Below are 12,689 nucleotides of genomic sequence, written 5' to 3' on the forward strand. Positions count from 1 at the left end.
TGGTGCCCCGCTTGACGACGATAATCCGTTCCAGCAAAATCGCTGTAGAGCGAAATCGTCGTCAAGTGAAAAAAAAAAGCCCATTGAAATGCATTGAAAACCGGTCAATGTGTTCCAATGGGGGAAATAACTCACCGTCCAGCAAAGATCCTCCATAGGGCGGCCATTTTCCGGTGCCTGTCTTGTGAAGAATCTGTCCTGAACACAGCGGGGAGCCATTTTGCACAGCAGGCGGCCATTTTGAAAACCCAACGATCAGCTGTTTTTGATCGTTGTTAAGCGAAAAATCGATTCCTGAAGCAGGGAACCGATCGTCGTCAAGTGAAAAAAACCCTTTGAATCATTTTGCGATCACAATAGCGATCGCAAAAAACTCATCGTAAAGCGGATTCGTTGTCAAGCGGGGCGCCACTGAAGTTACTGAATAAAATTTAAATTTTGAGAACGTTTCTATTTTACAACTAACAAAGGTTAATTAAATAAAGGAAAATATGGTGAAAAGATTAAAATATGTAACACTAACTGTTACTTAAAAAGATTACCTTGTGCCTTCTGATCTTCCATCCTCTGACTTAAATTCTTCAGTGGCCAAGTTAACATAATGTGGCCAATCAATGTATTAGTGCATGGTGTTTGCAGTGGGAATGAACAAACTACACAGCTTTGCTCCATAGTTAATTTACGTTGTCCTGGCAGTGGTCAGCTTCTCTTCTTTGACTATATCTTCCAGTATTCCCTGTTCTACCTGTATCAGAATGATGGACTTCCCATGCGTAAATGCAGACCAGCTTTGGGCAGCCAATTGAATGATTTGTGCATTATTTTTCAGTACATGAATGGAACATAGGTTTCAATACATACTCCTTGCAAGTGTCTAAAGACTAGCATTCAGACTCTTGTACAACTGAGTTCTTATATGTGAATTGAAAATTCTTAGTGTTTTCCTTTTCATAGACTCATTATGAAATACAGTGGTGCCTCGCACAACGGGCACCTCGTAGAGCGATGAATTCGCTCGACGAGGCCGGTTTTGCGATCGCAAATGTGATTGCAAAACGGTGCCTGCATAGGGCGAAAATCGCAGAGCGAAGGTCGGTAACCGGTTCGCTTACCGCCCTTCGCTTTGCGACCCGCCAATCAGCTGTTTGGCGGCTACAAAATGGCCGCCGGAAGCCCCAAAATGGCCGCGCGCAGCGTTTTCGCGCCCTCATTAAGCGAGGGGAGGGCGCGAAAATGGCTGCCGGCCATAGGGAAGCATCGCTGAACGGTGAGTATTCGGCCCAACTGGAACGCATTAAACCATGTTTAATGCATTCCAATGGCTTTTCCTGCCCCGTTCAATGATGCTTTCACACAGCGAGGGTTAATCTGGAACGGATTAACCTCGCTGTGCGAGGCACTACTGTACTGTACACACATTGGAAATGGCAAACAGGATGGCTCAGTGGAGCTGTCTACAATCAGTTGTGTCAGAGTCTCTCCCTCTGTTTTCCTGAGCAATTTCTCTTTTGTGGAGATCTTTTCTTTTTAGAAACATGATGAATATTAATCTGAGCTGGTTTAACATTACAGATACATTTGAAGAACACAGAAATCGAAAATGCCAAGCTAGCATCGGAGGTGCAGACATTAAAAAATTTGGATGGAAACAAAGAGAATTTGATAGCTTATTATAAGGAAGAGATTGGAAGATTACAGCTGTGTGTGACTGAGAGAGAAAAACTGAAGAAAGCTTTTTTGCTGACTTCAGCAAACAAGGTAAATACAGCTACTTGACTGAACTACTTTGTTTCCTCATTTGAGTGTCTTAGTTATTCCAGTTGTCTTATGTTATCTGCAGATCAGTCACATATGATTAAATATATTCGTTCTCTGAAAGAGTATTGATTATGTTTGGTCAGACATAATTAAAAGAAGACAGTGGCTTTAAATCTGTTACATTATTACTCTATTGTGGCAATTTAAATACAGTGGTGCCTCACTTAGCGACGTTAATCCGTTCTGGAAAAAATGTCGCTAAGCGATTTTTAATGCGTTCCTATGGGCTTTAAAACTAACCTTATGCGAAGATCCTCCATTGCGGCGGCCATTTTCGGTGCCTCTAAAGCGAGGCAACACAGCGGGCGGCCATTTTGTTTTCCGGCGGCCATTTTGAAACCGCCGATCAGCTGGCCAAAAATGGGGGCTTTGCGGTGATCGCTTCCCTGTGATCATCGCAAAGCGATTTTCCCCCATAGGGGCCATCGCTAAGTGATCGCTCTGGCGATGGCCAAAACCCCATTGTTAAGCGATTCCATTGCTCAACGGAGCAATCGCTAAGTGAGGCACCACTGTATGGACAGATATTTGTGCATTTTTGCCTTTGAAGGGTACATGCTCCATGCAGATAAATGTTGGTATAGGACTATTTTATAGAGTATTGTAGAGTATTTACATATACATACTCATATTTCTGTTTTGTTCAATGCATAGTATTTTTCAATGCACCATTCTTCCCCCGTAACAGTCAGTCTGTGCAACACATTAAATGTCCCTCAAGTAATCATATGTTTTAATATAAATGTAGAAAAAAAGGGACCGGGGTGACTATTTTGAGGGCTGACAAAAATGTACAGCTTTGCCCATCTTGCACAACACTGTGTTGTAATCCTTGGGTTTCCTGCTGAAAATACAGAACTTTGCATAGCCTATATCTTGCACCAAGCTTTTCTCTGTATCAGTTGTGCCATGAGGCAGTATAGGCAGGTATGTACAAAGAAAAGAGTTTTTCAGAAGCTCTTTTTTGTTTCTCGTTTTGACAATAAAATCACTTGCATGACAATGATATGGCTTGAACACAGCAATTGAGAGGCAAATAGGATAGCATTTTGTCATGTTATTAATATTTTGTAGCTCATTCAGTGTGAGGATGTAGACAATCCATCAGCCCTAACTGCTATTACGCACAGGTGGACATAATGAGGGTCCACCCCTATGGGGCCGGATGGTCCACTCACCAATCTGCTGTGTGCGCTGCGGAGCCTTCCAGTGGCTCCAAAGGTTGCATTTGGCTTGCCACTCCTGGCAGGCGGCAGGATGTCAAGCTTCTCTGCTAGGTCAAAGAGTGGCTCGCTGAAGGCACTCTTTGGAGCCATTGGAAGGCTCTGCAGTGGCGGATCGGTGAGTGGACCGTCCGGCCCCATGGGGCTGCACCCTTGTTATATCCACCTACGCGTGGGGCATTCATATACAAATACCTTGATCTCTAGCTGTTACAATTGATGAGGGAGTATAGGAGCTGTAGTACACACTTGCCTATTCCACTCTCTCTTTTAACCTGCCATCTAAAGATAAGATAAAGGTGATAGCTTCTTAACTCCAAGTGATTTGGGCAGATAATGATTATGTGGATCCATTCTACTCAGGATTCTAGCCTGGAGAAAAATTTTCAGTGGAATCAGCTTTAAGTAGCCCTTGTTCTTAGTGGGGTCTGGAGGATTACTTGAAAGTTCATTAGGAAGTAATTACAAGCTGGTTCTCTTAGATCCCTAAACATGATGGTATATTTCTGGTTGTCTGACTTCCTACATGGACCTCCTTAGAGGATAATGCTTAGAACATTATGCCAAGGGATATAAGATTATGCCAAGGGATACAGCCTTTATTGTGGAGGATACCTTAAAAGTTCCAGTTTGTATCTCATGTTTAACAGCAGCGGCAACGACAACAAAAAACTGTGAAAAAAAGTACTCTTGAGTTTTGGGCTATAACATCAGTGATGCTCACTCATTTTTCTCCCTGTATGTAGTAAGATTGTAGAATTACTGAACAGGTGTCTGAAAAATGAGTTTGGGATTGGTTGAGAATAAAGAAGTTTATATTAAATGTAATGGAGGTACTGTGAATTGAGAATTAGGTAAAATATGGATAAAGATTTGACTTGAACAGAGTTGCACTCCTCTTGAGTTACCAAGTTTGTAATTTAGAGATCTTCCTGGATTTTGACTGCATGTGGAAATTCAGGTAGCCTTGGTGGCTTTGAATGCCTTTTAACATCATAGGCTCATATACTGGTTATTTAGAGAGCCAGCCTCTCTCCTTGGTTACCTAGGCACATTCAAATTAGAGTACTGTAACACACTCTCTGCGATTGCCTTTGAAGATGGTATGGAAACTTCGGCTGGTACAAGATGTAGCTGTCCACATATTGGTGGTAGAACATGTGAGAATAATTCTGTATCTATTGCACTGGCTGCAGTCTAAACTGCTGTTTTTGGTCTGTATAGTTTCAAATTGTTAGAGGCTAGAGTACATAAACTACCCACACCCTCACAACCCTGCTTGACCATTAAGATCTGCTTCAGAAGGCTTGTATGATAGACAATCAAGAGAGAGGGCCATTTCAATTGTAGGTCTTTATTGTTATAGTTCCTCTCCCTAGAGGTCTATGTATCTTACCAAATTTGCTCTTTGTAGTTCTAATATCAGTGAGACACTAGAAGGATTGTCGGTCTTGGATGTACTCTTACGTTTTGACATCAGTTTTAAATATTTTTTGCGTTGTTGTCTGGATGGCGATTATATTTTAGTGCACTATGTTTTATTTTCAGGACAGACATGGTAGCCTGCATTCACCTTCTGTGCTCAACTACAGGAGACAACTGGATTATTTTCTTCGTAATAACTTAATACTTATGTAAATTTCACTGATGCACTGATTCACTGAACACAGTTGGATTCAGATCTTTGTAAATGCTGTGCTCTGAAGTGTAGCTTATAAAAAAATCACAGTGATGTGGCTTTAGCAGTAGTTCAGAGCAAACCAGAAATAACTCCATACTACTTGGGGAATAGAAAAAATAATAATTTTAGAATGAATATAACTACTTCCACCAACTGGATATTTTAGCATGTTTGGAATTTATGCCCTTTGAAAAATTTGTGGTTTTTTTTTTTTTTTTTTTTTTTTTTTTTTTTTTTTTTTCATTTTAAGAAAGTGAGAGATGACTCACAAATCTTGACTGGTACACTCTGCTATTTAATTTTCCAGGAAGAAGCAAGCATTTTAAAGGAACAGCTTCGAAAAGCTGAGGATCAGTTACAAGCCAGTAGACAGGAAGCTTTATTGATGTCAAAAGAACTGAGTGATACAGTAAATGCTCGTGATAAAACCATGGCCGATCTTCATAATGCTCGATTAGAAAATGAGAAGATGAAGAAGCAACTTGCTGATGCTCTGTCTGAACTTAAAAAAATGACTTTGGTGCATAAGGAACAGGTAAATACTCTGTTTTATAGATAGTATCTACACATGAGATAATGGTTGGAATCTTTTTCTTGTTAGCGTAAGATTTGTATTACTTGCCACGGCTAATTGACAAGTTACTAGGGTGCATCTGGGTGGCATAACTGTGTGTATGATGAGGCATATGGGCAAGACACATCCTAGAACCTTATCAGCTAGCTGCAGTTAGCAACAGCAAACTTGATATAAACACCAGTAGTATTCTCACTGTTATAAGATGTAACATTTTTACTAATTTCTAATTCTCAGTCACTTTCAGTAGATTAGTAGTCTATTCCATATAATTATGAGTCTGACCTCCATTAATTAGATTGCAAGGGAGGGAAGACAGATTAGAACTTTCTCATGCTTTCATGCTTCTCACATGTTTGGAAAATTTCCATTCGTATTCTCCAGTATGAGTGGAAAACAAAATGAACAACATTTCTGAAAAGTTGAATGTGCCACATAATCATATTTAGACAACCTGTACTTTTTCTCATGTGAGGCAACCTATACCTTTTCTCATTTGAGGCAACCATTTAAAAATACTTACAGTTAATTGTTTGTACGCTTATCTATGTAAAGCATAAAACATGGGTTTTTATATGGCTTTTCATGGAGCTATTTTCATGGCTTTTTTTTAATGTGGAGAATTCAAAAAATACGTACCTGTACTTACTCTAGTAATAATAGGTCTGGTGGCGTATAACAGTGTCCATTTTGCCAAGGGCTGATTTTTGTTGTCTAAATAAGGCTGATAAATATTTGGCAGCCCCAAAGTGAATTAATCTATCTTGTAGAATATGTAGTTTGGACTTACACCTTTATAGCACAGGTGTACAGGTTTAACCTTATGTGTCTGATTCATCTATGACTTCTAAATACAATTGGGAACATTTATTTATTTATTTATTTAGCTAGCTAGCTAGCTAGCTAGCTAGCTTTGGCTGACTTTCCAAAGATAGAAGGTGATATTTCTTTCTCTTAATTGTATTAGGCTATTCAGACTGATGAAAAGAAGTAGAAGGTAGATAGAATATCTAGTGGCTTAAATCCTGTTGCTTAGTGTAGTAAGTTGCAACAGAATAGGCTCATTGGGTCTGGGGATTTGATGGCCTTACTTTATGACTTTTTTAGCATAGTAGGTTACAGCTTGAGTAGGTCCAGTTAAATCAATGAAACCTATGGAGGGGTTTTAAACATACTTCTAAAGAGTAAATATACTTTCCTTTTTCTTGATTTGTTTTTTGTAAAGGAAGCATCAAATGTAGTAGAAAAAGAATTGCGCAGGGAGGTTGAAGATCTGAAGCTCCGTCTACAAATGGCTGCTGATCATTACAAGGAGAAATTCAAGGAGTGCCAAAAGCTTCAAAAACAAGTCAATAAACTTATGGAGCAGACAGTAAGTACCTTTTGTGAATGTATAAGGCAGGTGTACTCCCATTAAATTTGGGAATAGATTTTACAGTCAAAATAGCCACAAAGGTTCTTTTTTAAAAAACTGGCTAATTTTTAGGTTAAGGGGTGAACTTTCTGATTTCACAAGAAAGTTTACAGAATTTCTTACTCCTACAATCCATGTAAGTGTAGAATTAAGGCAGAAATCACAGCTAAGGCATACTGGGTGAAGACAAATTGATAACTGCAAAACAAGATTCATGCACTATTTTAGGGTACAGTACCTACTCCATTCACATTTGCAACTTCTTGATGACCCTAATCCAGAAGGTTAGCAGTTATTTTCTGCTGTCTTCTGCATGCCTGAATAAAGTCTGGTCTTAAATAGTTTCCATACTAAACTGTCATGGGCATTGTCTCTGAAAACAACTTGGATGTACCTTTTAGAATATGAGTGATATTAAAAGCTTGTTATCTAAGAGAGAAGATGGTCAGAGTATTTCATGATTGGTTTGTAATGAATAATGATAATAGCTTCTCATTCACTGAGGAAAGGGGATGGAATTGGTTTAACTCTTATGCTTCTGTGTCAGATGACAGAGAAAGCTGGGGAAATGATCTTCCATTGATGTCATTCTTAGTAGAAAAATATTTGATGGATGAAATTTAGAGCTTGAAAGAGCCCTCAACTCTGTCTCTTTTCTGGTGCTTGAGTATATATGTTTTCATATACTCTCCCATATAGTGAGAAGGAATTGAACAATTTTTTAACATTAGGGACTGGGAGGTGAATTGTTTCAAGAGGGCTCCCTGGTGTAGATGCCCTTTGAGCTGACCAGACTGTTAAAGTCTACAACCAAAACAGCACCTAGCCAGAATAGTGGTATCATTTTGGCATGGCTTTACAGCCTTCTAGTTTGCCCGGGCATTTCACAGGAAATGTCACTTTTGTTAGTCTTGTTTCTATTCAGTTTAGTTAGTGATTGCATTTGGTTAGCATATTTATGTTGTATTTGTCTGAATATTTTTAATTCTCTTACTCATTGCTTACTTCCCTGAAACCCTTTATTGTTCAAAAGCACCTTAAATAAATTCTTTTTGTAAAGACAGTTGCAGGGAATCAGCAGAATCTGACAGATGGCTCAAAAAGTGAAACTCTCGTGGGTGAGGCTGGAGATAAAAAGTTGCCTACATCTCCAGGTATCATCTATTTCTGTGTACAGAAAATAAAATACTTGAAAGATCCTGCCCATGTAATAGTTATGTAACTAAATAAACTGTAATACTATCTAATAATTACACTTGTTTCATTATTCAAAGCTCTTAAGAAAATGTTACTTTCCAGAGTCTGTAGATGAGCTGTTTTCTAGCCTGTCCATCCTGTGCTTGATCATTGACTAATTGCACACTCAGTCATGTACTGAGTGACCTGGACAATGCAACAACTGCTTGCATGATTAATGTTATGGACACAGAAATTCTCAATGGGTTTTTGGCCATAGATTTTCGTAGGCGGAGAGAACTAATCTGTGGTTTTATATTTGAAATTGAGGTGAAGGCAAAAATATTTCCTTTCACTAGAATTAGTATTTTTATGCAATGGAGAAGAAGATTGACTGATACTGTATTTCTAAAAAGTGATGACATTTAATGTTTTCTTCTCAAAGACATCATCTCTTGTGACACCTTAAAACTACAGCTTTTATTGAGTATAAACTACCATGGACAACCATCCTCTTCATAAGCTTTTGTGGCTCAACATATGCTAAAGGCAATTTTTTAAATTTTTAAGGTGTCCCAGTCAAGGCAGTTTGTAAAATTAATATGTGTACAGAGCTTGCAGCTCCTAATGTATGGATCCTGCCTCTATTTTATTTTACTGAGTTTTCCCATCCCACACCCAGCAACAATGATTTTAAAAGTGTCTTTTTCTTCAAAATATGCAGTTAGCCCCATTTCACCTGATACAGTTCTGGAGTTTTCAGAAAAGGAACATCGTGAAAAGAATAAGGAAGCAGAGAAATATAAGAAGTGCAAGCAGGCACTGTCAGTAAGTAAGAGGCGGCAATGGAACAAATGAGTTTTTAGAGAATAATTGCAAGAAAATTGTTTATCTTTTTTGCTTTCTTGCTTGGCTTAACTTTTATTGATGGTGTATTTTATAGTTCATCATTCTTAAAGACCATGACACGGATGGTGTTTTTAGGTGTATGAAGGTAAACACCTGGTCCTGAATGGTGCAGCATTTTATTTTAAAACCCAAGACTACAGGTGAAGCACATTGCTGGGTTTGCTTAAAGCAGCAGAGTGTCTTGTCCCATCACTAGTTCCTCGTGATTGACTGGTGAATTGTTTTTGGTGGTCCCTACAGTATATTCTTATCCATACATAGAAGTATACACAATTCCTGCTGTGTTCACTGGGGCTTTCAGCCGAATATGTGGACAATCTCCTGATAGGTTGTACACCTTGAGAGTGCTTAGACATGTATAGTAGGACTGCAGAATATTAGTTTGGGTAAGAAGGGTGGCAGATCTTTTAAAATTATTTTTAATGCAATTAATTATGAAAACAGCATGTCACAAGCACTCAGGAAGCAACGGAAAATGCATCCTTTGAGATGACTACATATGCATTATTTAATAGTATTTAAGTGGCATTAAGTATTTATTAAAAAATAGTGTTACCCCATATGCAGATTTATTAAAACTTAATTAGGAAATGAATAGAGTGCGATTTCTTTCAGGAGGTAACATCCTGACTGACAGTTTAATGCCTGACATATAGGAAGTGTTAACAGTTTGAATAATGAGCAAAGCAAATAATCTAGAGCAAGCAGAACTTGAAATAAAGAGTTAGAATGCTGAATCTCTCGAAATGTATTCCTAAAATGTTTCTTCATAACTAGAAGCAAATAGTACATTATATGTAACACTTTTTGTGACACTTTATTGGTCTGCAAGAGGAGCTTCATAAGTGATTTTATTGCTCATTGGAGGTGAAGGGTTTTTGCCCTCAGCCTTCTGGATATAAGGTGTACTTGGTAGTTGCAAACCTTTATGGAGTATGTTTGTGTGTATTCCCCTCATTCCTTTTGCAAACAGTAGTTACAAAGAACAGTGCTAAAATACATTAAAGCATTTTATTGTGTTGATTCTTTAATTAGACCAGATATTTTTAAAAGCCAGCTTTATTAAATACCTTACAAGGAAGTCAGCAGGTGGCTTGTTTCAGCAGCTGTATTGTATGTCAAATGAGCAAGAAAATTTTACAGAGGTTTGCAAAACCAGTTAATAACTTTATCTCTAGGATGAAAAATTGAAATGTAGTGCCTATGCTGATGAACTGGCCAAGTTGGAGCTGAAGTGGAAGGAGCAAGTGAAAATCAGTGAGAGTGTGAAACAACAGCTAGTTGCTATGGAAGACCAGTATTTAGTAAGTTTGACTTTTCCTTTAACATAAAAATCAAATTATTTAATTACATAAAATAACATTGATTTGAGAGGGAAATAGTCTTTTACATGAAAAAATTAAATAAAAAGCTTACTTTATAGAACTGTCCTTTAAGGCAAAATTGTATTGCTTATCAGCTCTCATTATTGTAAACTAATACTCTTTGGCATGATCTGAATGCAAGGTGAGCCACATCTGGGTTTATGTAAGGTTCCTACCTGTCAGGTGAATTCCCAAAATGGAGAATCATGGGATTGGTATTTCAATAAATTAAAAAATGCAGACCATATAGTACAAAATGTTGTATTAGATTTAGGTGGAGAAGTGAAAGTTGGTGGAAGAAACCTAAGTAATTTGAGATATGCAGGTAATACCATATTGCTATTAGAAAATAGCAGTTGCATGAAATAGCTACAAATAAAGGTGGAAAAAGTGCAAAAGCAGGATTATACTTGAACACTAAGATTAAAAAACAGCTACAAAAGAGTTACATATCTTTAATGTTCACAATTATGAAATCAAAATTGCAGAAGATTTTCCATGCTTTGGTTTAGTCATCAAGCCAAATGAAGGCTGCATCCAAGAAATCAAAAGACTGAGACTAGGGGAAGGAGCTGTTAGGAACTAGGGAAGAAATTAAGTGCAAGAATGTGTTGTTGAATTTGAAGGCCAAAATTACCGATGATATGCTAGTCACTGTTAGTGGCTGAAAGCCTCTTGCACAGTTGCACAAATAGCACTAACTTTTCTAAGTTAATTTTGATAAATTAAGAAATCTCTTTAGATACTATCTGTTGTGTAGTGAATTGTGTGCAATGGCATATAACAGATAAAAGTCTGTGGACGTTTCTTAATTTAAAACAATTCACCTCTAAAAATTATGCTGTTTGCTTTACTGTGCAACAGAATTTCAGCCACTGTGTGCGGATGTGAAAGTTGAGTAACAAGAAAGCTGACAGGGAAGAATGGATTCATTTGAAATGTGGTACTGGAGAAGAGTTTTGCCATTAACATGACCTACCAGAAAGACAAAAGATTCTAGATCAAATCTAATTAGAAGCTAAAGTGCTTAAAGTGAGGCTATTAGACTTATCACGAGATAAGATTATAATTGCTAGAAAAAGGGGAAAGCAGTAGAAGAGGAAACCCTAATAATAGAATAATTGATTCAGTTAAGGAAACGATGGTCTTGAGTTCACAAGGGTGTTAATGATAGGACATTTTGGAGGTCCTTATTTCATAGGGTTACCAAAATTTGGAAGGACCTTCAAGGCTCATAGCAATTACCTCTTGTGGAGCTGTTTGTAACTGAACATGCTGGCTCTTTCAAGCATATACTGAGATAAGATTTGGCCTAAAGATAGTTTGTGTAGCAAACACATGGCTTTTTCAGCATTCAGTTATAAATTCTAAAATTGTTGTTCTTCATAAAATTAAATGTGTTATTTCTGTCAATTGAAAATTGGCTTTCAGAATTGGAACAATATGTTTACTACTTATAATGATTCAAAGGTGCTGCCTTTGTTGACAATTAAGAGCTGTGCCTAAATAAGTGTACTGTATTGCACTTCATTGCCATAATTTGTAGCCTCTTTCCCCTATATGTAGGATTGGAAATCAAATATTCTAGTCTTCTCTTGCCTACCTTTTGTGCAGAAGAAGGATAAAAAATTACTAAAATTCCAACACTTTCACACATCAGCCTGCTACCCCTCCTGGTGCTTAACCGAAGTGTCCAAAGAGTTGTACCAGGATTGCATAAGCCGGTGAAAGGATTTTCAGTCATTCACCACTTCTCTCTTGTTATCCTTGCAATTCACCCCTTTGTTCTAAAATCCTTTGTTCATAGTATTTCAGTTTAGAACAAGAGAAACTATCAGAACTTTCACATATGTTGTGTTCATGGCCTCTTTCATTAAGAACCAACAAATACTCTTGGAGTCTGTTCTCTGTCTTCCTCTTTCTTGCTTCCCCAACACCTAGAGATAGAAGGAGGGAGCTCCTTAAGTCTCCCTGTAGTCAAACCCAGATAAGAACTGCAAGACTGTTGTCAGGACCCCAGCTTTTTGATACGTAAAAGTGAAGCAGATTAGAAAAGAGCAAAGCGAGAATACTGCTTAGTAACAACAATTGGAGTGTAACTACTATCTCCTACTCGTCTAGAAGACTGCCAGATATTTGGGAGTTAATACACAGAGGTCTATCAAAGGTTAGAATGAAACTCAAGTTAATAGGTGTAGGCTCAGTAATGGCTGATAGAGGAAATAAATAATGATGTGATAATCGTGTTAGCCCAATGAATGCCATATGCAGCCTCTGTTGTTGATATCCAGAATTTTAACTAGATTTTTAAAACGTAGTAGTTATAGAAGTGATTCTTACTCCTTTTTCTGTTAAGGATGCAGTTATGGAATTGTCAGTGATATCTGAAGTGGGAAGTATTGTTAGTATAGCTCCACAGAAGCTACAAAATGGCTGGCCAATACAAAACTATTGCACCAATTTGAAAATTATTTAGCAGTCCCTATGAAAATACATATAAATGCTTATGATTTGAACAAATGGATACAAT

General features: G+C 37.7%; 1 protein-coding gene across 7 annotated transcripts in view; it reads left to right on the forward strand.

Moving 5' to 3' along the window:
- The window catches only part of TAX1BP1 (Tax1 binding protein 1), a 64,916-nt gene that overhangs the window by 41,216 nt on the left and 11,011 nt on the right, over window positions 1-12,689 (forward strand). For 4 of the 7 annotated variants that reach the window (XM_078377235.1, XM_020780560.3, XM_078377234.1 and 1 more), the window contains exons 8-13: window positions 1,573-1,758; window positions 5,030-5,257; window positions 6,522-6,668; window positions 7,771-7,864; window positions 8,611-8,714; window positions 9,974-10,099. In XM_078377235.1, the coding sequence (XP_078233361.1) occupies window positions 1,573-1,758; window positions 5,030-5,257; window positions 6,522-6,668; window positions 7,771-7,864; window positions 8,611-8,714; window positions 9,974-10,099 (885 nt within the window). The remainder of the gene's footprint in view (window positions 1-1,572; window positions 1,759-5,029; window positions 5,258-6,521; window positions 6,669-7,770; window positions 7,865-8,610; window positions 8,715-9,973; window positions 10,100-12,689) is intronic. The other 3 variants (XM_073003328.2, XM_078377237.1, XM_078377236.1) reach the window with 1 other exon arrangement.

The sequence above is a fragment of the Pogona vitticeps genome, chromosome 6, assembly GCF_051106095.1.
Source record: "Pogona vitticeps strain Pit_001003342236 chromosome 6, PviZW2.1, whole genome shotgun sequence".
Taxonomy (NCBI): Eukaryota; Metazoa; Chordata; class Lepidosauria; order Squamata; family Agamidae; genus Pogona; species Pogona vitticeps.